The 27,618-nt window shown below is 44.4% G+C and overlaps 1 protein-coding gene across 1 annotated transcript in view; it reads left to right on the top strand.

The window, feature by feature from the left end:
* The window catches only part of LOC115079628 (dedicator of cytokinesis protein 2-like), a 991,955-nt gene that overhangs the window by 360,762 nt on the left and 603,575 nt on the right, over positions 1–27,618 (top strand). Inside the window, 2 exon segments of the mRNA XM_029583335.1 lie at positions 12,567–12,665; positions 20,253–20,325. Coding sequence (XP_029439195.1) covers positions 12,567–12,665; positions 20,253–20,325 — 172 coding nt within the window.

The following is a 27,618-nucleotide window of genomic DNA, read 5'->3' as shown; positions in this document are numbered from 1 at the left end:
GTTCTTTAGAATAGTTTCCACTATTTTTCCCAGCAGAAGTTAGGTTCTCCAGTCTATAGTTTCCTGGATCACCCCTGGAGCCCTTTTAAAATATTGGGTTTACATTGGCCTCACTCCAGTCTTCAAGTGTTCAAGATTTAAACAAAAAGAAAACATACAGCTTTTCTTCTCTGTTAGAATCTAGCTCTTAGTTAGATTTAGTGTCACATATAATCTCTGGTTAGATAAGAACATTGGGGCAAAAAGAGCTGGCTATATCAATAGAAAACAAAGGACCAACTAAATTCCAGAAAGGTCCAGTTGTAACTAGCTTGACCAAGGTTTAACTGTTTAGCACCCTCCTACCCTACCCCTCTACCCACCCACCCCTAGGTTTGTGTTTCTAACATAGTCTACCTAAATTCATAGTTGGCAACAAGGTAAATTAGTATTACCCTAATTTCTATCCATCAAACAAATTACCAAAATGAGGACTATCCAATGCAACTATTATGGAGCCTTTATATTGAGGGAAATCATATGGAAACTTAAGGCTTGCCCCATTTGTTTAGAACTCTCTACCTTGGAAAAGGATCTGCCTGACGTTAAATCTGAATTAGCTTCAATAAAGAAAGTCTCAGCCACTTTACATTATTCAAGAATTAATTTCCCATTACCACAGAATAACCAAAAGTCAAGAAAAAAGAGATTTACTGTGGGCTCAGGTAGGATTAGTCCTGTGACCCACAGACACCCGTTATTGACAGCTGTGCAGCCCACAACTCTACCCCCCCCCCCCCCCACTCACCCAGGGCATTAAGGAACTTAAAAAACAGTATTACAGTGGGCTCTGGTAGAATTAGACCTGTGATCCGGAGACACACAGTGTATCAAGTGCAACAAGTACAAAATGCCTTCTCTGTATTAAATGCTGAAGAAGGTCTTGAGAAAAAGATTGAAGTGTTATCTGAAAAGAGAGAAGAAACCCAATGTATACAGAATTTCCAGATCAGAAACCAAAGAAAAAAACTCACTGTGATGGATGACTCTGCAATCAAAGGCACTAATACAAAAGGAAAAGTGGATAACCAAACTCAACTAAAGAGGTCACAAAAGTAGTCCAGGAACAGCAGTAACCTGTACAAAGAAAGCTGGAAAGCTATGAGCACAAATGCTCGTAGTTTGGGCAATAAAATCCCAGATCTGCAAGGCCTAATGGTGGAGGCGAACTTGGACGTTGTTGCTGTCACGGAAACGTGGTTTACGGAATCTCATGACTGGGATACAGCAATACCAGGCAATAACTTGTTAAGTAAGGATAGAGAGGATAGGAAAGGGGGAGGAGTGGCTCTTTATGTCAGAAACAATATCCAAGCATGTGAGCTGCAAGGAAGATGGGGCAATGAAGAAGCACTATGGGCCAACCTAAAAAAAGATGGGACATCTATTTTTATTGGAGTGGTTTATAGGCCTCCAAACCAAAAGGAAGAGATGGATAGAGATCTGGTTGAAGACATCCAAAAGATAGGAAAGAAGGGAGAAGTGGTGATCGTTGGAGACTTTAATATGCCGGATGTAGACTGGAGAATCCCATCTGCAGAATCTAATAATAGTAGAGAAATAGTGGATACCCTGCAAGTAGCTTTGTTCAAACAAATGGTTATGGAACCCACGAGAGAAGGAGCTATACTGGACTTAATGCTCACTAATGGAGATAATGTCTCTGATGTCCAGGTGGGCGCCCACCTCAGCACCAGTGATCATCAAACGATATGGTTTAATATCACAAAAATGATACAGAAAAGAAGCACAAAGACCCAAGTTATGCAGTTCAAAAACACGGACTTTGATGAAATTGGGGAATTACCTGGAGGAAGAACTAAAAGGCTGGGAGAACAAGAGAGATGTGGATCAACAGTGGACCAATCTAAAAGGAGCAATTACCAAGGCAACTAATCTATATGTTAGAAAAGTAAAGAAAAGCAAAAGAAAAATGAAATCTATCTGGTTCTCAAAGGAGATAGCTGACAAAATAAAGGCTAAAAGAACAGCATTCAAGAAATATAAAAGATCCCAAAGGGAGGAGCACAAAGAAGAATATCTGGTAGAACTGAGGGAGATGAAGAAATTAATCAAGACGGCAAAAATTCAAGCGGAAGAGAGGATTGCCAAGGAGGTAAAGAGAGGTGACAAAACATTTTTCAGATATATCAGTGGTATAGTGAAATTGAAAGGTGGAAAGGATCAATGTGTGGAGAGAGATGAAGAAATGGCAGAAATATGAAACGAATACTTCAGTTCTGTGTTCACTAAAGAGGACCCTGGAGAAGGACCCTCGCTAGTTAACAAGAAACTGGAGGGGAGTGGAGTAGATGTAACTCCATTTACAGTAGAAAATGTATGGGAAGAGCTGGAGAAACTGAAAGTGGACAAAGCCATGGGGCCTGATGAAGTTCATCCCAGGATACTGAGAGAGCTCAGAGATGTGCTGGCGGGTCCGCTGTGTGACCTGTTCAATAGATCCCTAGAAACAGGAGTGGTGCCAAATGATTGGAGAAGAGCGGTGGTGGTCCCGCTTCACAAGAGTGGGAACAGAGAAGAGGTTGGTAACTACAGACCAGTTAGCCTCACTTCGGTGGTGGGAAAAGTAATGGAGTCACTGTTGAAAGGCAGAATAGTGAACTATCTACAGTCAGGAGAATTGCTGGACCAGAGGCAGCATGGATTCACCAGGGGAAGATCCTGTCAGACAAATCTGATTGACTTTTTTGACTGGGTAACCAAGGAATTGGATCAAGGAAGGGCACTCGATGTCATCTACTTGGATTTCAGCAAAGCTTTTGATACGGTCCCGCACAGTAGACTGGTGAATAAAATGAGAAGCTTAGGAGTGAGTGTCGAGGTGGTGGCCTGGATTGCAAACTGGTTGAAGGACAGAAAACAATGTGTGTTGGTTAATGGAACTCTCTCTGAAGAGAGAGCAGTGTTAAGCGGGGTATCGCAAGGATCAGTATTGGGACCGGTCCTGTTCAATATCTTTGTGAGCGATATTGCGGACAGGATAGAAGGTAAGGTTTGTCTTTTTGCGTACGACACTAAGATCTGCAACAGAGTGGATACGCCGGAAGGAGTGGAGAGAATGAGATGGGATTTAAGGAAGCTGGAAGAGTGGTCGAAGATATGGCAGCTGAGATTCAATGCCAAGAAGTGCAGAGTCATGCATATGGGGAGTGGGAATCCGAATGAACTGTATTCGATGGGGGGAGAAAGGCTGATGTGCACGGAGCAAAGAGAGACCTTGGGATGATAATGTCTAACGATCTGAAGTCGGCAAAACAATGTGACAAGGTGATAGCTAAAGCCAGAAGAATGCTGGGCTGCATAGAGAAAGGAATATCGAGTAGGAAAAGGGAAGTGATGATCCACTTGTACAGGTCCTTGGTGAGGCCTCACCTGGAGTACTGTGTTTAGTTCTGGAGACCGTATCTCAGAAAATACAGAGACAAGATGGAGGCGGTCCAGAGAAGGGCGACCAAAAAGGTAGAAGGTCTTAATGAATGACTTTTATGAGGAGAGATTGAAGAATCTAAATATGTACACCCTGGAGGAAAGGAGGAGCAGAGGTGATATGATACAGGCTTTTAGAATAGGGATGTGAATAGTTTTTTGACGATTTAAAATATCGTCCGATATATTTTAAATCGTCAAAAATCGTTAGAGGCGATATTTAATAGGAATTCCCTCGATTTATCGTCAAAAATCGTAAATCGGGGGAAGGGGGAGGGCGGGAAAACCGGCACACTAAAACAACCCTAAAACCCACCCCGACCCTTTAAAATAAATCCCCCACCGTCCCGAACCCCCCCAAAATGCCTTAAATTACCTGGGGTCCAGTGGGGGGGTCCCGGTGTGATCTTTTACTCTCAGGCCTCCGGTGCGTTGTAGAAATGGCGCCGGCGCTACCTTTGCCCTGTCATATATATGACAGGGCAAAGGTAGCGCCGGCGCCATTTTGTTTTTTGTCCCCCGACGTCAGGAGCGTAGGAGATTGCTCCCGGACCCCCGCTGGACCCCCAGGGACTTTTGGCCAGCTTGGGGGGGCCTCCTGACCCTCACAAGACTTGCCAAAAGTCCAGCGGGGGTCCGGGAACGATCTCCTACGCTCCTGACGTCGTTTTGCCGTACAAAATGGCGCCGGCCATACGCTGTATGGCCGGCGCCATTTTGTACAGCAAAACGGACCCCCGCTGGACTTTTGGCAAGTCCAGGAGGCCCCCCAAGATGGCAAGTCCAGGAGGCCCCCCAAGATGGCCAAAGGTCCCTGGGGGTCCAGCGGGGGTCCGGGAGCAATCTCCTACGCTCCTGACGTCGGGGGACAAAAAACAAAATGGCGCCAGCGCTACCTTTGCCCTGTCATATGACAGGGCAAAGGTAGCGCCGGCACCATTTCTACAACGCACCGGAGGCCCGAGAGTAAAAGATCACACTGGGACCCCCCCTCTGGACCCCAGGTAATTTAAGGCATTTTGGGGGGGTTCGGGACGGTGGGGGATTTATTTTAAAGGGTCGGGGTGGGTTTTAGGGATGTTTTAGTGTGCCGGTTTTCCCGCCCTCCCCCGATTTACGATTTACACGATATTTAAAAAAACAAAACCGCGACGATCCGATTCCCTCCCCCCCCAGCCGAAATCGATCGTTAAGACGATCGATCACACGATTCACATCTCTATTTCAGATACTTTAAATGTTTTAATGATCCAAAGACAACGACAAACCTTTTCCGTCGGAAAAAAATCAGCAGAACCAGGGGTCACGATTTGAAGCTCCAGGGAGGAAGACTCAGAACCAATGTCAGGAAGTATTTCTTCACAGAGAGGGTGGTGGATGCTTGGAATGCCCTTCCGGAGGAAGTGGTGAAGACCTGAACTGTGAAGGACTTCAAAGGGGCGTGGAATAAACACTGTGGATCCATAAAGTCTAGAGGACGTGAATGAGTGTGGAAAAAAGGAATTGCATTCACAAAAAAGCAGGGAGTAGCTTGCTTGTTACGGCGGTTACTACCCCAAACCAAATAAGCCTGATACTTCACTTTCAATACATATCTAGCATAGCTGTCTGCTTCAACGGCAGGGGAGAAAGACTGATGCTTCACACATAACCAGTATGGCTCTCTGCTTCAAGCCAGGGGAGAAAGTCTGATGCTTCACTTTCAATGCAAGTCCAGCATAACTCTCTGCTTCAACGGCAGGGGGAATGAAGAAAAGAGGATCTATATATGGACAACAACCATAGTCTGGGAAAACAAATAAGCATGGGTGTAGCTTGCTTATTGCGGCGGTTACTACCCCTAACTAATTAAGCTAAATATTTCACATAGATGCAGTTCCAACACTGCTCTCTGCATTAATGGTGGGGGTGGAAGGGAAATAGAACCAAAAGGTTACTAAGAGCCAAGAGTAACAGATAAGTATGAGAAAAAAAAAATGTGCAAAGCTTGCTGGGCAGACTGGATGGGCCGTTTGGTCTTCTTCTGCCGTCATTTCTATGTTTCTATGTTTCTTAGTACAATGGATGATTTTAATGATAGCATACAAATTTTTACTAATAGGTCTTAAATTTCATTTTTGAGTTCTTTCAGAACCTTGGGGTATATACCGTCTAGGGATGTGAATCGTGTGATCGATTGTCTTAACGATGGATTTTGGCTGGGGGGGGGGGGGAAATCGGATCGTCTTAGTTTTTTTGGTTAAAAAATCATTTTATCGGGGGAGGGCAGAAAAACCGGCACACCAAAACAACCCTAAAACCCACCCCGACCCTTTAAAATAAATCCCCCACCCTCCCGAACCCCCCCAAAATGTTTTAAACTACCTGGGGTCCAGTGGGGGGGTCCCGGCGCGATCTCCCGCTCTCTGGCCACGGCTGCTTTAATAGAAATGGCGCCGGTGGCCCTTTGCCCTTATCATATGACAGGGCAAAGGTAGCGCCGGCGCCATTTTGGTTCCTGGCTCCCTACATCACGAGTGCAGGAGATCGCTCCCGGACCCCCGCTGGACCCCCAGGGACTTTTGGCCAGCTTGGGGGGGCCTCCTGACCCCCACAAGACTTGCCAAAAGTCCAGCGGGGGTCCGGGAGTGACCTCCTGCACGCGGGCCGTATTGCCAATATTCAAAATGTCATACGGGCCGACGTCGCCCGTATGACATAGTGAGGGCAAAGGTAGCGCCGGCGCCATTTTGAATATTGGCAATACGGCCCGCGTGCAGGAGGTCACTCCCGGACCCCCGATGGACTTTTGGCAAGTCTTGTGGGGGTCAGGAGGCCCCCCCAAGCTGGCCAAAAGTCCCTGGGGGGTCCAGCGGGGGTCCGGGAGCGATCTCCTGCACTCGTGATGTCGGGAGCCAGGAACCAAAATGGCGCTGGCGCTACCTTTGCCCTGTCATATGATAAGGGCAAAGGGCCACCGGCGCCATTTCTATTAACGCAGCCGTGGCCAGAGAGCGGGAGATCGCGCCGGGACCCCCCACTGGACTCCAGGTAATTTAAAACATTTTGGGGGGGTTTGGGAGGGTGGGGGATTTATTTTAAAGGGTCGGGGTGGGTTTTAGGGTTGTTTTGGTGTGCCGGTTTTCCCACCCTCCCCCGATTTACAATTTTTTGACGATGTATCGCGGCTCTAACGATTTTTGACGATTTAAAATATATCTGACGATTGTTTTAAATTGTCAAAAAATGATTCACATCCCTAATACCATCTAGTCCAGGTCATTTGCTATTCTTTATTTTGTCAGTCTGGCTTACTACATCTTCCAGGTTCTACATGATTTGGATCTGTTCATCTGAATCGTCACCCTTGGAAACCATCTCAGGAATGGGTATCTCCCCAACATCATCCTCAGTAATTAATTTACGCTTTCCATGATGGATTTTCCATGATGGACTTATCTTTCCTAAGCGCCTCTTAAACCTCTTGATCATCTAACGGTCCAACCAACTACCTCAAGACTTCCTGCTTCGGATATATTTTAAAAAGTTTTTATTATGAGTTTTCGCTCCTATGGTCAACATCTTTTCAAATTTTCTTTTAGCCTGTCTTAACAATGTTTTACATTTAACTTGCCAATGCTTATGAATTTTCCTATTTTCTTCAAATGGATCCTTTTTCCAATGTTTGAAGGAAGATCTTTTGACTAAAATAGCCTCTTTCACTTTTAACTATACCGGCAATCGTTTGGCCTTCCTTTCACCTTTCCTAATGCGTGGAATACATCTGGACTGCGTTTCTAACAATGTCATTGCCTGTTTTACACTCTTAACCTTTATAGCTGCACTTTTCAGTTTTTTTTCTATTTTTCTCATTTTATCAAAATTTCCCTTTTGAAAATTTAGTGCTAAAGCCATATATTTAATTATTGTCCCCCTTCCAGTCATTAATTCAAATTTCATCATGGTATGATTACTATTGTAAAGAAGCCACTCACCAAATTCTGTGCTCCACTAAGAATTAGATCTATAATAGCTCCCTCTCTTATCAGTTCCTGAACCAGTTGCTCCATAAAGCTGTCATTTATTCCATCCAGAAACTTTCTCACTAGCAAGTCCTGATATTACATTTACCCAGTCAATATTGTGGTAAATTGAAATCTCCCATTATTACTGCACTACCAATTTGGTTGGCTTCCCTAATTTCTCTTAGCATTTCACTGTCAGTCTCACCATCTTGACCAGGTGGACGGTAGTATACTCCTATCACTGTAGTCTTCCCCGACACACAAGGGATTTCTACCCATAAAGATTCTATTGTGCATTTAGTCTCTTGCAGGATTTTTATCCTGTTCAACTCTATGCCATCCCAGACATAAAGCGCCATCCGTCCACCAAGTTGTACCTCCCTGTCATTGTGATATAATTTGAACCCTGATATAGCACTATCCCATTTGTTATCCTCCTTTCATCATGTCTGAGATGCCAATTGAGTCTATCTAATCATTTATTGCTATACACTCTAACTCTCCCATCTTACTTCTTAGACTTCTGACATTGGGATACAGACATTTCAAAATGTGTTTTTAATTTATATCATCAGCCTGCTTTTCAGTTGACAGGGATAATTTGGAAACTTTTAGTTCAGGTTATTCTTTACTTGTAAGCATATGGACTACTTATGCTTTTATTGAAACTTCTATGCTAGGTTGTCCTAACTTTCCTGTTTCATTAGTATCCTTCGAAGACACCTCCCTCTGAACCATACGCTGCTGAGTTACTGTCAGCTTCCCTCTTTATTCTAGTATAAAAGCTGCTCTATCTCCTTTTTACAGGTTAGTGCCAGTAGCCTGGTTCCATCCTGGTTAAGGTGGAGTCCGTCCCTTCTGAAAAGACACCCCTTGCACCCTCTTCCTTGCACCACTGTCTAATCCACACATTGAGATTCCAGAGCTCTGCCTGCCTCTGGGGACCTGTGCGTGGAACAGGGTGGCATTTCAGATAATGCTACCCTGGAGGGTCTGTTGCTTGTGCCGTGCCATTACTTCTTCTTGTTCCTGTGCCTTGTGTTTACTCTATTTGTGTTCTATGGTTTGATTCCTGGACTCGACCTCTGCTTTACCTGACTACGTTACTGATCATCTCCTGGATCTGACTTCTGCTTTGCCCAGTCACGCTACTGATTATCTCCTGGACCTGACCTCTGCTTTGCCCGACCACGCTACTGATCATCTCCTGGTCCTGACCTCTGCTTTGCCCAACCACACTACTGATCATCTCCTGGACCTGACCTCTGCTTTGCCTGACCATGCTACTGATCATCTCCTGGACTTGACCTCTGCTTTGCCCGACCACGCTACTGATTATCTCCTGGACCTGACTTTTGCCTTGAAATAACTCCTTGCCTGCCGCCTGCCATGACTTCAGTCTGTTCAACGACGCCTCTTCAGTTACTACTCTGGACTTGGCCTTTCAGGCTTCGGCCTGTTCTTACCCGGGCACCCCCTGTCTGACTCTCATTCCTCTTGGTGCCCGTGTCTCCGGGACTCAGCCTCTTCCAGTTCAGACTCTCCATTACTTCTGTTGCTGGCCCCTGGCTGACCTCCTCCTCGTCTACCAGAAGACCTCAGATGGAGGCCCACCTAACTCCAGCCGGCCCCGGCACCCAAGGGCTCAACCTGCAGGAAATGAGGGCTGGTATTGGCGAAACTCCATCTGGCCTTCGTCAGTCAGCTAGCTCCGCCTACCGACGGTGGGACCTGTAGGGCCTGCCCTACGGGTAGCGTCAACCCCACCTCGGCTCAAGGGTCCACCTCCTGCACAACAGGTTGCAAAGGCCATGGACTCGGCGGCCATCCCTGGCCTGGCTTCTAAAGTACAAGAACAGCAACTGTTCCTTGAGGCATTGGCCTCCTCCATTGAGCGTCTACATGCCCGGCTTGATGCCCTATCCGGTCACTCGGTTCCAGTACCAGCTTCAGCCAACTAACAGCCATCTCCCTCCTCCTCCAGGGCCTTGCTGGCCCTACCAGTTCCGCCTTGCTTCAATGGTGATTCCAAGCTCTGCAGAGGGTTTATCAACCAATGCTATATGCAGTATGCTCTGCAGCTGTCCATCTTCCAAGATGAACTCATGAAGGACACCTTCATCCTATCTCAATTGGAGGGTAAGGTGTTGGCCTGGGCCTCACCCCTGTAGGAGTGGTCAGATTCACTCCTACAAGAATTATCTCATTTTGTGACCGTCTTCCGACAGACTTTTATTTTTTTTTTATTTATATTTTTGAGGTAATAATATGATACAATAAAGTCAGTGGTTACACAATAATACCATCTTGATGGCCAAGAGTTCTTTGTCTCCAATGCTGTAATTCTTCTCAGCAGGCATGAACTTCCAGGAGAAGTAAGAATAGGGCAGCAGGGCTCCTTTCTGAGAGTATTGGCTCAGAACCCCCACAGCTATGTCGGAGGCATCTACCTCCACCACAATTAGACGTGTGGGGTCAGGGTGCCGCAGGCAGGTGTCTTGGAGGAAGGCACACCTCAGATCTTTGAAGGCTGTTATCGCCTTGAGTGGCCATTGTTTGGTGTTGGCCCCCTTCTTGGTGAGGGCAGTAAGGGGTGCTACCAGCCAGGAGTATTGTGGGATGAAATGCCTGTAGAAGTTAGCAAACCCGAGGAAATGATGGAGGGCCTAGAGCCCTGTAGGTTGGGGCCAATTCTGGATGCTAGAAACCTTTTCCGGGTCCATGTGAAATCCTGTGAACGAGACGATGAAATGCCTCCTGTTCGAACAGGCATTTTTCTGGTTTGGCAAACAACTTTTGGTCTCTTAAGCTTTGAAGTACCTGTCTGACCTCCTTGCAATGGGAAGCGAGATCCTTGGAGAATATCAGTACGTCAGCAAGGTACACGATGACGCAGGAGAGGAGCATGTCCCGGAAGACCTCATTCAAAAGGTGTTGGAACACTACTGGTGCATTACAAAGTCCAAAAGGCATCACTAAGTAGTCATAGTGACAGTCTCTTGTATTAAAGGTGGTCTTCCATTCATTGCCTTGCTTTATGTCCACAAGGTTATAGGCCCCTCGGAGGTCCAACTTTGTGAATAGTTTGCCCCCCTGTAGATGGTCCAGGTGTTCGGGAATGAGTGGCAGTGGGTATTTGTCTCTCCTGGTGTTGGTGTTCAGCCCAAGGTAATTGATACTTTTTTTTCCACAAAAAAGAAGCCAGCTCCCGCTGGGGATGTGGAAGGTCTGATAAAGCCCCTGTCAAGGTTCTCCCGAACATACCTGGACATGGTTTGGGTCTTGGGTAACAATAGAAAGTATACTCATCCTCGAGGAGGCATGGTACCTGGAAGGAGGTCAATCGCACAGTCGAAGGGGCGATGTTCAGGAAGTGTCTCGGCACTCTCCTTGGAAAAACGTCCACAAATTTAGCGTACTGAGGAGCCAAGGTGACCAGGACGAAGCACCTCTTGGAGGTAGGATGAATGTGACAGAGGACCCCAGGTAAACTTTGCACCTAATTTCTGTACCTCAGGTCTAATTACTAGAAACTCTTTTCTGCGAGTCTGTGTCGCTTTTACAACATCTGGAAAGATCCAGATATGATTACCATAAAACAGAGATTGTTTGTATCTGAAAAACAAGCGAAGTATATTATTACACTCAGATAAAAAAGCGAAAGATATAAGCATTGGTTTTCTACGGTTAACCTCAAATTCAGAAGACATTTCTAATATATTAGTAATGTCTATAGGAGGATCTTATACTTCCGTTGAGATATTCTGCTGTAGATAATAAGCTTTCGCCATTACAGGCAAAGCAGGTTCCGGTATTTTCAGGACTTGTTTCATGTATAATTTGAACAATTCCAGCGGTGAAATTGCATTGATGACAGGAAAGTTCAGAATATGCAAATTATGGGCCCTTAGTGCATTTTCGACGGCTTCCAGTCTTTTTGCTGTATTTCGTTTCTCATTGATCATTTTGCTTTGAGTATTTTCCATTGAGGTTAACCTTCAAGTCCTGTACTTTATCTGTGAATTTTGTTGTCAGGTTATTATTATTTACTACCTATAGAAACATAGAAATGACGGCAGAAGAAGACCAAACGGCCCATCCAGTCTGCCCAGCAAGCTTTCCACTTTATTTTTTTTTTCCTCATGCTTATCTGTTACTCTTGGCCCCCCATCAGCAACCCCCTGGTTCCCTGCCATCGATGTAGAGAGCAGCGCTGGAGCTGCATCCAAGCGAAACATCCAGCTCAATTGGTCAGGGGTAGCAACTGCTGCAATAAGCAAGTTACTCCCACACTTGTTTACCCAGCCTGTGCCATTCAGTCCTTGTTAGTTGTCTGAATATAATTCCTCTTTTCTTTATTCCCCCTGCTGTCGAAGCAGTGTGTTGTGCTGATTTTTTATTTCCAATGTAGCCCCAGAAAGAATTTTAATTGAACTCGTATTAGGTTTAACAGTGATTTTACCAAGAGAGTACTTGTATAGGTGAAGGTCCCGTTGGTCTTCTCCCCCAGAACTGCCACCCGATGACGAGGACCTCCAGGGATCACCCCCTGGAGATAGCAACAACCTTGTCTCGGCTTAAGGGTCCACGTTCACAATTCATATGCCATGATATTTCACCCTCTCCCTTACTACTTTAAATGGGAACTGACTTTTAATCTCTGCCATTTGATTATCCGAAATCGAGACGTTCATATTTTAGACCTCATTTATTTTATATCCAAAATCCGTGAGTAATACAGAATTGGAATTCCTATTTGGGTTCTGACAAGCACTTCTAAGTGACCTGGACTGGCCACAGGGTCAGGATGCTGGGCATAACAGTTTAGTACATTTTATGTTCTTAGGTATAATGTGTAACACACAGACTCTGATGCCACAGGGAGAAGATATAAAGTGTAATGATCTAGAGCCTTTGAAGTGATGATTGCAGAACATGTAAAATGACAATTTTTTTTCTTTGCTAGAATATTCATAGAAACAATGCAACAGCTCCGCCTTATTCTTATCAAACAAATAAGGTAAACAAGGTAAAGAACAACTAAATCAAACTGTGCTTTTCTCTTTTTTGAATCAGAGTGCAATTTGCATTGGAGCCGGAGAGAAGCCAGTAAATGAGTACAGATCAGTTCTGTACTATCAGACGAAGCAGCCCCGCTGGATGGAAACAGTAAAGGTATGCCAGAACCTTTATTCATTTCCTGATTCTCTTACTGCATACTGACAAGTATCCCTCTCAGCTACAATGCGTCTCATAATGAATCTCTCAAAAAGATGACAAACTTGTTACTTGTGCTTCAAATCACCTCAGGTTAAGGAGTCATATTAGCAGAATGTAATATGCTTGACTATGGAATTCTGATTATTTTTGTAAACAAATTCACTGCTCAAAACTAAGGTGCCCTGCACAAATACATTGGAAGTGGAATTGCTGCATCAGACTGTTTTCATGATGCAGCAAATCAACACTATGAATTGGAAGTGAAGTGTATAGTATGGAGGTAAGTGCACAGAACTATGTACTTGTCTCCTGTTCAATGTTTGCTATGTGACTCTGAGTAATCTTTCCAAGACCGGAATTCCATTTTCCCAAGCAACAGTGAAGATCCTGAGGATCCTGAGCAAATGGGGCAGCCATCCCAGGGCCATGAATATTTGCTCCCTGAAAATCCTGACAGTGTACTCATCCCAGAGTCATGAATAGGGGCTCCCTGAGGAATCAGTGCATCCATAGCAGGACTGTGAATAGGAGTTCTTTGAAGGACCTAAACAATCAGTTCACCTTTTCTAACACATAAGAACATAAGAAATTGCCATGCTGGGTCAGATCAAGGGTCCATCAAGCCCAGCATCCTGTTTCCAACAGAGGCCAAACCAGGCCAAAAGAACCGGCAATTACCCAAACACTAAGAAGATCCCATGCTACTGATGCAATTAATAGCAGTGGCTATTCCCTAAGTAAATGTGATTAATAGCAGTTAATGGACTTCTCCAAGAACTTATCCAAACCTTTTTTAAACCCAGCCACACTAACTGCACTAACCACATCCTTTGGCAACAAATTCCAGAGCTTTATTGTGCGTTGAGTGAAAAAGAATTTTCTCCGATTAGTCTTAAATGTGCTACTTGCTAACTTCATGGAATGCCCCTTAGTCCTATTATCCGAAAGTGTAAATAACCAATTCACATCTACTCATTCAAGACCTCTCATGATCTTAAAGACCTCTATCATATCCCTCCTCAGCCGTCTCTTCTCTAAGCTGGACAGCCCTAACCTCTTCAGCCTTTCCTCATAGGGGAGCTGTTCCATCCCCTTTATCATTTTGGTTGCCCTTCTCTGTACCTTCTCCATCGCATCTATATGCAAGTACATGCTGATTTGTCTTACCTTCTACTCTCACCCAGAGGAACTGAGCATTGCCGCTGAGTCATAATATGCAAAGAGAGCTGAGCTGTCCTTAGCAGTATCACAATCTGTCAAAATCCCAATATTAAGAGGAAACAAATAAAATGACATAGGGACCCAGAGTCATAGACTATGACTAAGTCTCAATCATTCAAATGTCTTCCACACCTTGGACATGATAGCCTTTTGCTCTTATAAGAGGGAATCAATGCAAGCAGGTGACAAAGCATAAAACATTGATGCTGTTTATAATCTCAGGATCAATAAAATATAACTCAGGCTGTGAATCCTTCAGATACTACTTTTGAGTTATGAACCAGATTATATACAGTATATAGACACACATGCAGGGATAAATGCTAGTACTGAAATAAATCTCATGCCTATCAGCAGCAGAAGGTGAACCACAAATTCTTGACTTACATGACCATCTTATATCAGCACTGAGACTACACAAAGTGGTCTTATGACGTATGTCCTCTTTGGTGCACTTATAGTTAGGTCATTCAAGTCTTCCTGGAAATGCTTCATTTTTTTTTTCCAAAAAACATTTTTGTATTGCAATTAAAATCATATATGCAGTCCCTAGTGTTTCACACATTTTTTCCAAAATTATACTAAACTTTGTTGGGAATGTCTTACATTTGAAATCAAATACTTAAATGCAACACTACAGTGTTCAATTTTTTTTTCTTCAGAGGTTGACAGGTTGTAAGAATATAGTTAAATCACATGGTTCTCCAGACTGGAAATAGTTGGATTTAACGGGGATTGGAATGGAGCTCCATTTCAATGCTTGTGTGGTGATATATTTTAATTTTATTATTTTTGTATTATTTATTAAGGATTGAATTATGGATGATTTGTAACTCTATTGGTTAGTATGCCTGTTCCTCTAATTTTGTGTTTAATTTTTGTACCTGCCTTGATCTTTTGGAAGGCAGATAAGTCAAAGATAATATAAACTTTTTCAAGTACAACAAAAGCAAGAAGGCTCTAAGGGAGTCAGGCCAGGGTATAAAAGGATTGTTCAGGGAGCACAAGGCATATCAGAAAAAACTAAATGAATTCTTTGCTTTGGTCTTTATTGAAGAGAATGTATTGAATACTAGTGATTATGATGCAGAGGTGATGAGGCAGTTGGGGGATTGTCGGTTTTATAAAGAGGTATACACAAATCCTATCCTAGAAGTTCATAAAAGAGTTAATGATTTGTTACAGGGGGCATATGAGAATAAACTCATCTCTAAAAGGGAGTTTAATTTTTTATCAGTGTTACATCCGTCAGTTCCACATTTTTTTATTTTACCCAAGATTCACAAATCTTTGACATCTCCACCAGGGAGGCCAATTGTATCGGGCATCGGCTCAGTGTTGGAGCCTTTAGCAAAATATTTAGATAGGATTTTGCAACCTAAAATGTTAACTATATCGTCATATATTAAAGATTCTATTGACTTCATTAATCATGTGGACCATTTACCTAGATTTGATCAGGAGATTTTGTTAGCTACTGCTGACATTACAGCTCTATACACTAATGTACCACAATTGGCTGCATTGGAAATTATAAAAATGGAGCTTATGTCGATGGACTTTTCAAATTTGAAAATACAATTTTTGATAGATATTGCACAGTTGATACTTACCTGCAGTTATTTTGCGTATAAATCTCGTTATTTTCAACAGATCTCGGGTATACCAATGGGTTCTCCTATAGCCCCCATGGTAGTATGTCTTTATGTTTCACATTTTGAGAACCATATAGTATGTACATCAGCCTGGTTTAATCGTGTAATATGGTGGGCCAGATACATAGACAATGTTTTTTTAGTATGGAGTGGCAATATGAAGGAATTAAAAGCATTTTGGTCAGAGGTCAATAGTGGCGATATTCATTTACATTTTACAGTTTCTATTGATTCAAAATCGGTTTCATATCTAGACATGAGGGTATACATAGATCGGGATAGAATTGCTACTTCTGTATACAGAAAACCAACAGGAGATGTGAAAACCAACCTACTAAGGACTGCTTCTATAAAATTCAAGTCTTAAAAAGAATAAGACCACTCTTCCATTTTCATGACTACAGAACTATTCTACAATCAATAATTTTTGCTAAACTAGATTACTGCAACTCTTTGCTATTAGGTCTTCCATCATCTCACACCAAACCCCTTCAGATGGTCCAAAACACGGCTGCGAGAATATTAACTAACACACGGAGAAGAGACCACATATCACCAATCCTCAAAGATCTGCACTGGCTGCCAATTCACTACAGAATCATATATAAGTCCATAACCATTATTTACAAAGCTATACATCAACACTCTCAGCTCAACCTTCAAATTCCTCTCAAAAAATTCACGTCCAAAAGACCAATCAGAGAGTCCTATAGAGAAACCCTACAAGTACCACCCTCCAAATCCATGAGGCACATAACCGCCAGAGACAGGGCTTTCTCCACTGCAGGACCAACACTGTGGAACTCCATCCCACCGGATTTGCGACAGGAACCCTGCCTTCCTACATTTAGGAAAAGACTTAAAACGTGGCTATTCATGAAAGCCTTTCCTGAACTAAACTGAACCTATTCCATTATTACCTATCCGCTCAGACTTTGCCTTAATCTTAGTAATTAATATCACTACCTCATAAGGGCAATTATTCAACGCTATAAGCACATTGACTGGCATATATGTTATCTATATTTAAACCCCTGCTTCTTTTCTCTGATCCAAGTTATATTTACTCCCTTGTTTTATTGTAACTGCATTCCTTAGCCTTCTCTTGTTTAATGTTTTTACTACTATTACTATTATTATTACTTAGATCAATGTTATTCTCTGCCTTTTGTTCCCTATCTACTTGTTAATTGTAAACCGACATGATGCGATATTTATCGCGAATGCCGGTATAGAAAAACTTAAAATAAATAAATAAATAAATAACAGATAAGAATGTGCTGTTGCATGCTCGGAGTTTTCATTCAAGACAACTGAAAAATAACATTCCGATTGGGCAATTTTTGCGCTATATAGACGACTGTGTTCATCTATTGATGAGTTTAAAAGTCAGGCAGTAATACTGACCAACAAATTTTTAGCGCGTGGATATACTAAGTCCGTTGTCAAGAAAGCTTACAAACGGGCTCTTTTCTCTAACAGAGATAATTTGTTGATTAAAGCGCAGAAGGGAACCCTTGTCCAGAGTAGTTTGTTCGGTCCCATACTCGTCGAAAACTTTTCAGATTAAAAAATTGGTGAGGAAACATTGGAACATTTTGGCCCCTTTAAAAATTTTTGATGAGTATCCGATTTTTGCTATTAAAAAATGCAAAAACTTATGGGACAATTTGAATCAGTGTGGTACAGATAGGGGTGGACAACTGACTCATGGCCAAGTGGCTTGTGGTTCTTGTGCAGTCTGTAATCACGTATTGACTATACAAAGTTTCCAGCATCCTAATTTGAAACGTCCGTATGTGTTACCAGATTTGTTTACATGTAATTCTGCAGGAGTAATATATGCTATTTTATGCCCTTGTTTGTTAATTTACATCGGGCAAACTATGAGGCCAGTGAAGACACGTATCACTGAACATAAAAGCTGAATTAGAATATTGAAGGAAGAAGCCCCGTTGGTGAAACACTGGATGGAAAATAAACATGAAGTGGAACAATTGAAGTTTTTTGTTGTTAAACAAGTTAGTTTGGAATTTGGTGGGGATTTATCATCTGTCTTGAGATGTATAGAGCAAAAATTCATTCATAATTGGAAGACTAGTTCCCCGAATGGATTGAATGGCCCAATCGAGTGGATAGCTTTTCTTTAATTTGATTGAGGGAATGCTTGTGATGGGTTACGCTATTTGAGAGGCATTTCTAATTGGGATACTAATGATGTTAAGATGGCTGTATAAAAGGAATGAGTTACGTGTAGTGGATCGCATTACCTGTGGGAAGTGTCGTCAGTTCCGGTTTTAAACGTGAGTACGTGGGTGAGATGGCAGTGAGTCGGTTAATGGCATTGTGTGTCCTCAATATTTGAAAAAGTTGAACTATATTTTTGGTTGCAGTATAAGCAACTGGAGAAGAGGATTTGAAAGAGTTTATGTTTGAAGCGACGTTTGAGGTGATAAAACATTTGTGAAAAATAGCGATTTAACATTCAGCTGGAGACCGTGGAATTGAGTGGGTTGATATATGGATATATAATGCAAGAGGTAAGCACCTTTAGGTTTAAAAATTTTTTTAAGGGTGGTAAAGGCATTGGATAGCTTATTGAATTTTGCTTTTTTGTTTTCAAGTGAAATTACTGAGAGTGGGATTTGGCGTGAACTGTCCCTGAGGAAGCCTGCGAATGACGGGTGAAACAAGGATCACTTGTTGGAAAGGTCCTAAGGAGTCCAATGGACTATGCTGAATTATTTTGGACACTGGATATTGATAGTTGATTGAAAGGGGTATCCCAGAGTTGATAAACATCGGTTTATTTTCCAGTGATCCATGAACGATTTTGGTGCATATGTCTAATTAGATGATAGTGTGCATATGTTTAATTAGATAATAGTGTGGAGAAATATCATAACGGGATATAAATATTGTGGAGCGATATTACAAAATTATATAAAGCGTTGTTTACTTTGTTGTTTTGCACATGTTATTAAGCATTTTTCAATATTAAATGTGATGATATTTTTAATGTGTGATGTGTTGGTATGAATGTGAAGTGTGTTTGTGTTAGATAGTATTTTCTGTCTAGATAGGTTTTAATGGTGTGGTCTCATTAATAAAATATATTTACTGGCATTTTGTGTGAGTTGATATTGATGTTGAGGGTTCCCTCAATTAATGTCACTTTATCCTAGCATATTCACCCAGAGACTTATGTATGCAACTCCCACTAAATATCATGGACAAGTTATGTGTGTAACTTTATCTTAATATTTTTGCTACTCACTGACTCTCTGAATATTGACTTCCTGTTGGTTAAGTCTTTTAGAGGGGTACTTTTGTAACAACCCACTTAAGAAAGTCAACAAATACATGGATAAGTTATTCCAAGTTTGAAAGTGAACCGAAGCACATAAGTTCTCTTTGAAAATTAACTACCAACATTACCAGCATACAAATACACCAGCTAATTTGATCACAGCAGTTTTTCTGGAAAATGTATACACATCCTTTTGAAAATAGCAAAGTATGCACGTAAATGCAAACTCCTCTCCAAATACACCATTCACTAATAGCAATGTTACTTCCCTGTCAGACAGCAGCAGCAGGATAACTCTCATTTACATCTAATGATAAGGCATATTGTATAACTGTTGGATCGGTGAGAATATCAACCATTGCGATAGCTGCTGATGTGCTCAGCACTGCTGTTTGTTGCGGGCGTGCAGTTGGCGCAACCTGCAGGGAGGAGCCCTGCAGGTCCCCACCATCAGCAGGCGGATCTGGGTGAGGCAGAGGCCCAAGTGAAGCTTTGCCTGTACCAGCCCTCATTCCCCTCGGGTTGAGCCTTTGGGTGCTGGGGCCGACAGATCTTAGGAGGGGACCTCTACGAATGAAGAAGATCCTTTGGCATAGCAGGATCAGAGTGGACGGAGTCTAGGCATATCCTGTGACAGGCCATGGTCAGAGGCTCTAGGCGTTCAGGAAAATCCAAGAAGCAGGTATTGGTCATGGGCAGGTGGCAAGTAAGGGTGTCCAGGAATCAGGCCAAGGTCAAGTACTGGTTATCCATCCATAGAGAAGAAGGGACTAATAGACAAGGCAGGACAGTAAAGAGCAAACAGGCAGGTGAGGAACACCTAGCAGAACTGAAGAAGGACCATAGACCCTGGAGTCAAAGACAAGCTGGAACTGTAGAACGAAGATAAGCTCGAACTGAAGAACGAGCTGCTGGCAACTCACACTACTAAATGAAGCATGCTGACCTGTTGCCGTGGCAAGGACTGAAAGGAGACAAGGGCCTTAAATAGGCCAGAGGCTGTGGCATTATCCAGGAGCATGGTGGGGCTATTCATATCGCAGGTCCTTTAATTAAACTAGTTTGCTTGTGCACCTAAGAGGAAGCTTGGAGGAGTGCAGGAGTGGCAGCGGCCTGCCATGAAGAGAGCAGTCAGCCTAGGGAAGTGTAGGTGCAGCGGACTCCGCCACACTTCAGTGGTGTCCCACTGCATTTGCTGGGGCCAGGTCAAAGGTAGGCGTGGCAGACCATAGGGTAGCCCATGGGTCGCTGATCATAACACTGTTTCGTGGTATGCCTTTAGATAGGAAGATGCATGTGACTGCAGAGCATTTTTTCTCAATATTTGTATTTAGCAGTGATTTCTACTTTTAACAGGTGGCTGTTTCCATTGAAGAAATGCAAAGGATACATCTGAGGTTCATGTTCCGACACAGATCATCCCAGGACTGTGAGTAAAGCTGTGTACTTTTTCATCATGTACAGTGCCTCTTTCTCAATGAGTCCCTTTTAGAAACAAGACTGTTTGGTTACCTACATATGACGTTCTGACTTCTCAGCCTTACATGTTCTGTTTTTTGTTTCTTGCACATTCAATTAGTGACCCGTATGAATGAATCAAGAGTTCAAGCTTTCCTCACTAAAGCAACGTAGTCAGTGAGGAAATAATCATACTAAATATCAGTTGATTTGCAGTGGTTTCTGAAAGACGCATGTAGATTTTAAACCTTTTAGAATAGGAAAATCTCTTCAACATAGAGCTTTCTTTAAACTTGTCAAACGTCTCTTGTTATAAGGGATGTCACATATTTTGATTAAAGAAATTCTGTTGCATTCCATATAGACATGTTTCAGTCAACGTTGAGAGGCCTAGCTACCATGTTCTGGTAACAGAACAAACCTCCCTGCAGCTGCTGACATCAATCTGCTTTTCTACATTGATTTTTAAGGTCCAGATGTAAAGGTATATTTATTACATTTTGGTAAAAGGGCTGCCAGCTTCTCAGGATATATTAAACTGTGGTCTCTGAGTACCGCAGATTACTATAGCCTTCAGAATTTTTACTCACGTTGCCATGGCCAGCAATATTTCATGTGCCCAGCTTAGGGTTGCCAACTTTTCCATAGACCAGGACTGGACACTTGAGGACCAGGGGTGGGGTAGGGTGGGGTGGGAGGAATGTACCCTCTCATTTGCATACATTTTAGATTCTACCAGTGAATTGCCTGAACAGTGTACTATGTATCTGCAGAACCACTGGGAAAGAAGGCAGAGATACAGCACAGCTCTCCTCCAATAGGCTCTGACCTGCCTTTCTCATCCTCTAAAAGGCTGTGGGAAAAAGGAGGATCCATCTGCAAAACTGGACATTTAGCGTCCGGTTGGTACCTCTGACTAGACACTGTACAGAATGCTTGAAAACCTGGCTGTCTGGTCCAAAACTGGACAGTTGGCAACCCTATCCCAGCTTCACATCCCAGGCCACCTTTTAAAGGGGACACAAGGCCCAGCTCCCCCACTCGCTTTAGAAAAAATGTTCCTGGTATTCTGTGACCAATCCCCCCTTCCAATGTCCTTCCCCTGCACAGGCCATAAATTAAAGGAATGTGGTTGCCTTTGTCTCAGGGCAAGCAGCTGTAACATTCTCTGTTCTTCTCTGCGTCCTCCAAGGGCTAGGGGACCATAAATGATCCATGTAACTACTGGCTCTGTTCTGTTTCCTTAGGGGAGCCAGAACCAATATACACTGCCGGTTCTGCTCTGCTTTCTCGGATCTCAGAAAAAAATAGCAGAACGCTATTCTGGGTTGTTCTACTAGAAATTAAGTCCTTCGTAATGGACACAAAAAGGAGTTGAGTTAGCATAAGTCTGAAAGTTGTGAGCACTAGTGCAATTCATCGACTAAAGTTGAAGCCTTGACCATTGGCATTACTGCTCCCAAGTTTCAAATGTGTACTAATTCAAACCGTTTTTTTGTGTCTGTTCTTTGCTCTACAGTCTACTTCAGTATCACTCCTTCCCCTTATGTTCCCTGCAATACAGGAGATAAAGTGATGGGGGAGGGGGAAGGGGACAAGAGAGGAGGGGCTGGATTAGAGAGCAGAGTGGCTGTTCTCTTCTCTGTCAGGCTGATGCAATAGCGGTGCGCATTAAATGGGCACTCATGGTTCAGTGCCCACTCTCTTAACATGCACGGATCCATCTCTTCATTGAAATGGGCTGTTGCGGTAGAAAGGAGGCGCTAGGGAAAATTTTGTATTCCTAGTGCCTCCTCTGCAACAGGCACACAACAACACTTCTCCTTGAGGAGAGACAACGCCGCTGCTCGATGGGCTTGTGCCTTTACTGTGGTCAGAAAGGCCATTTCTTGGCACGCTGCCAGGAGCATGCGGAAAACTCCAGAACCTAGTTCGTCGGGAGGAGCTCCTCCTAGGTTGTGCCACAGCTCCTCAGAGTATGACACCCATTACTTTGGAATTTCCCGGAAGGTCCTTGGAAACCCTCGCCTTCCTGGATTCCAGAGCTGGAGGTAATTTTATCCAGCAAGACTTGGTCTCTTGACTGCAGATTCCTATGCAGAGACGAGAAGTTCCACTCCGGATTACCTCCATTCAGGGAACGCTTCTTCCAGGTCGTATATTGCCCGCCACGGCTCCCATCACAGTTCGCACTGGGGTGATCCACTCGGAGGAGATAGCCTTCCTGATACTTGAAAAGGCTGTCCATGCCGTGGTGCTGGGGCTGCCGTGGCTCCAAAAGCACTCACTGGTGATTCAGTGGGATACTCTGAAAATCACTAAGTGGAGTCCCTACTGCCTCTCTCATTGTATGAAGGTTCCCAAGCCTCCTGCACTTCTGCTTTTGCACTCCACCCTTGGACCTCCAGCTCCCTACGAGGACTTTACTGATGTCTTCTCGAAGACTAAAGCTGAGATTCTTCCGCAGCATCGTCCATATGACTGCGCCATCGATTTATTGCCCGGATCTACGCCACCTCGGGGTAGGGTGTACCCCTTGTCCCTGCCCGAGACATGGGCCATGTCTGAGTACATCACTGAGAATTTGGTGAAAGGATTCATTCGCCCGTCAAAGTCACCCGCCGGGGTGGGATTCTTTTTCATCAGCAAAAAGGATGGCTCCCTGAGGCCCTGTATCGACTACCGAGGGCTCAATGCAATTACCAAATGGGACTGCTACCCTCTCCCGTTAATTCCAGAACTGCTTGATCGGCTCCAAGGCACAAGGGTCTTTACTAAGCTGGATCTACGCAGGGCCTACAACTTAGTTAGAATCCGTCCCGGGGACGAATGGAAGACCGCGTTCAATATGTGGGATGGGCATTACAAATACCTCGTAATGCCCTTTGGCCTTTGTAATGCCCCAGCGGTCTTCCAACACCTGATGAACGAGGTGCTATGGGATTTGCTCAACGTCTGTGTGATCGTCTACCTTGACGACATCCTGATCTATTCTTGTGACCCGCCTACGCACCGCCAGCATGTTCGCCAGGTGCTCCAAATTCACAGAGAGCACAGCTTATACGCCAAGCTTGAGAAATGCAGCTTTGAAAAGACTTCCTTGCCCTTCCTTGGGTATATTGTTTCGGCTGATGGCTTCCAGATGGATCTGGAGAAAGTCGCTGCAATTAGAAACTGGCCGCAGCCGAGGGGTCTCAAGGCGTTGCAATGTTTCCTCAGCTTTGCTAACTTTTATCGACATTTTATTCCCGGCTACTCTCGCATAGTGGCTCCTCTGACTACGCTCACCCGGAAGGGAGCCAATGCGGTGGACTGGCCTGCCCAAGCCTGCCAAGCCTTCGAAGAACTGAAAAGGGCCTTCTTACAAGACACATGCCTCCGCCATCCTGATCCCAATCGGCCATTCGTGGTTGAGGTCGATGCCTCAAATGTAGCGGTTGGAACGGTGCTGAGCCAGCACTCCGACACTGGACAGCTTCTCCCGTGTTCTTTCTACTCTAGGAGATTCTCCCCGGCTGAGAGCAATTACGGAGTTGGCGACAAGGAACTGCTCGCTGTGAATCTCGCCCTGGAAGAATGGAGGCAGTGGTTGGAGGGAGCCAACCATCCCTTTACAATCTTCACGGATCATAAAAACCTCTCTTTCCTCCGCCAAGCCCAGCGCCTGAACCCGAGACCAGCCTGCTGGTCTTTGTTTTTTGACCGATTTGACTTCACTCTACGATATCGCCCTGGCTCAAAAAATGTGCGAGCAGACGCTCTGTCACGGTCCACTGAGATTGATGAAACCCCAGAGACGCCCCAGTACATTCTGGATCCCAGGAAAATCTCTCTCGCCGCCACCTCCGTGTCTTCCGAAGAAAAAACCGTGGTCCCAAACTGCGCTCGTACGGCCGTGCTGGCAAGGGCCCACGAATCCCTCACTGGAGGGCATGCGGGTCGTACCGGTACGCTAGACCTCCTTAACCGGTACTATTGGTAGCCTACGATAAGACAAGATGTTCATCTCTTCGTCGACTCCTGTCCCATGTGTGCATTGCAAAAACCGCTTGGCGGGAAACCTAGAGGGTTGTTACACCCCTTGCCTATCCCGGTGGAGCCCTGGACGCACCTCTCCACCGATTTTGTGGTGGATCTCCCAGCATCTGACGGGAACACAGTCATCTGGGTTGTTGTGGACCAGTTCTCCAAATGGCACATTTTGTTTCCCTGTCAAAATTGCCTTCAACGCCCGACTTGGCTAACTTATTCGTTCAACATGTGTTCTGACTTCATGGTCTGCCCCAGGACATCGTATCAGATCGAGGACCACAATTTACCACCCGCTACTGGAAGGTGTTATGTCAATGCTTCAAGGTCCAGTTGAGTCTCTCATCAGCCTTCCACCCTCAGAGTAACGGGCAGACTGAACATACGAACCGGACTCTGAAAACTTTCCTGCGCTCCTTTGTGAACAAAAGACAAGACGATTGGGCCAAACTTCTCCCATGGGCGGAATTTTCATACAACAATCATACACACTCCGCTACAGGAAGTTCTCCCTTCTTATCCGTCTATGGGAAGCAACTTCAGCTGCCCCTGCCTTCGCCTGAACCCAGCGCACTGCCTGCAGTGCAACTCTCTGCCCGCCAGCTACTTGCCCTCTGGATGTCTATCCAAAACAAGATGCAAAGAGCTGCCCTTGCTGCCAAAAGATGGGCAGACAGCCATCGTCAGCCAGCACCAGTCTACCTCCCTGGGGACCGTGTTTGGCTGAGTACAAAGAATCTACAACTTTGGATTCCTTCCCGCAGACTCGCCCCCAGATTCTGTGGACCATTCCGCATTGCCGAGCACATAGGAGCCGTTTCCTATCGCTTGTGCTTACCCTCCTCGATGCATTTGCACAATGTCTTCCATGTGTCGCTTTTAAAGCCTCTCATCCTCTCCAGGTACCATCCCCGAGCTCCCGAATCTGCAGATCCTTCCCTGCCAGGAGACACCACCTACCAAGTCCGGGAGGTTCTAGATGTCAGATTCCATCAACGTCGCTGGGAAGGGTGTGGATCCGAGGACAACACACGGGAGCCAGCCCGCAACATCCTTGATAAGGACTTACTGAAAGTCTTCCATCGAGACCACCCAGGTAAACCTGGGCCTGCTAAGAGGGGGTGTAAGAGGGGGGGTACTGTTGCGATCCCAGTCGTGGCAGCCGCGACTAGGCCCTTACCTCCTTGGTCCCGTCCCGTCTCCGAGGGTCTGCAGCCTGTTTTGCGGCATCCCCGTGGGGGGGGGGGGATGCCGCCGAGAAGCCCTGCCTGGATGCCTTCTCCCTAGGCACGTGCACGCTCGCGCAACCCGCGCTTATGAAGGCCGTTTCCCACCATTGGAAGCTCCGCCTTATCGATGGCGAAAGACGCCACGGCCTATGTAAGGCCGCAGCGGAGCCCAGGACTGTGCCTTGCAACGGGGTTCCTTGCGGTCCTCTGTTGCTCCGTGCCCCAGAGTGCGCTATTGCGTTGGCGACTCCGTTCCTGCCTGAGACTTGCTTCGCTCCATGCCCAAGTCTTGCTCTTGTCTGGCTTGCTTGTTGTAACCTGCTCTGCTTCAGTTCCAGCTTGGTTCCAGGTTCCAGTAGCCAGTCCTGCTTCAGCTCTTGTCTGGTTCCAGTAGCCAGTCCTGCTTCAGCTCCTGTCTGGTTCCAGTAGCCAGTCCTGCTTCAGTTCCTGCCTGGTTCCAGTAGCCAGTCCTGCTTCTGTTCCTGTCTGGTTCCAGTAGCCAGTCCTGCCTCAGTTCCTGCTTGCTTCATTTCCTGCCTGCCTCCTGATCCCTGCCTGCCTGCTCCAGCTCCAGCTTCCGTGATCTCCTAAGCCTCAGCGGCCGGGCTCCTATGGTCTCCTCCCGGGTGAGTACCGGCTTCCAGGGTGAATCGCCTAAGTCCCAGCGGCTGGACTCCTACGGGCTCCTCCCGGGGGAGTACCGGCTTCCAGGGTGAAGCTCTCGTCCAACTCCTGCCTGGTATCTGCCTCCCGACCTGTCACTCACCAGAGACTATAGTACACCTCTCCCCAGTCTCTCACAGGTCAGCCCAAGGGTCCACTAAACAGTTCACTCACAACACATAGTATGTTTTTCAGCTTGGGTACAGATCAATACTGAGCTACTGCAGGTGGCAACAGGGTTTTCAAGCAGTGTCAGTGAGGCTTTTCTCTGTCTCCATCTGCTGGCAGGGATGAATAAACCCAGGAGTCTGGACTGATCCGTTGGTACTACAGGAACAAAAATTATCAGGTAAGAACCAATTTTCTTTTCCTTGAAGAGCAGTGGGGAATCAATAGATTATTGAGATAAGGTGGAATTCCTCATCAAAAGGCATTAAAAGTGCAATAACAGATTTTAAACTGTATATGGCAAACTGCATGCTGTCAATGAAGCTCGATCAAAAGAGAGGTGACATGCTGGTATTTGCTTTTCCCAAAGATTAGTTTAGCTGCCATAATTTGTTTAATTTGTAGTCAGTAAATCGATTTTGCAGAAAGACTATGCAATAATCCAATGCAGAGATTTTTATCTTTTCCCTCTTATTTACTCCTCAAAAATAGATAAGGATGAATCTGTTCCAGTACAATTAAAATTTTAATTGTACTGGAACAGATTCATTTTAATTGTAATATTACAAGGAGAAGGCTACACTTTGAACAGTGGGCATTTCAACGTCCATTACATACAACAAGACTTATATATTGTCTCTACATTCAAAGTCATCATGATTTGGCAAAATATGTTGTATCCTAGTATTTTACTTCAGCTTGACCAATCACAGTCTCATTTCTGCATTTAATTCCAGCAACATATGTCTTAGATCATGATTAGTCAACAGGTCAGCATGACCTAACTTCCATTACAATTATCTACCAGCATAGCACATTTTGTTACTGATAAGAAAGAATTATACATTTTTGTCTGAGAAACCTTGACTTTTTCTCCTACCTTTGTTCTTGCAAACATACCAAAAATCAGTTTAATGGTATAACTTAAGAATATTAATCTGCTATCATAAACTAAATTGGACTGACAGGTACAATAAATACTTTTAATTCCATCACCAGGCAACTTAATATAAAGGAGTAAGTTAAAGGTTTAAGATCTTGTATCTCCAGAAATGGTTTAACCCGTCTGATTAATCACAGAAAATAAAAAGACTTTTTGACAAGATTTGAAATATGGCTGTCAAAATAGTTTGCATTTGATTCCTATTTATTAAGCTGTGATAATACATTTTACC

Source organism: Rhinatrema bivittatum, chromosome 18, assembly GCF_901001135.1.
Source record: "Rhinatrema bivittatum chromosome 18, aRhiBiv1.1, whole genome shotgun sequence".
Taxonomy (NCBI): Eukaryota; Metazoa; Chordata; class Amphibia; order Gymnophiona; family Rhinatrematidae; genus Rhinatrema; species Rhinatrema bivittatum.
This window is presented reverse-complemented; position numbering and strand designations above follow the sequence as displayed.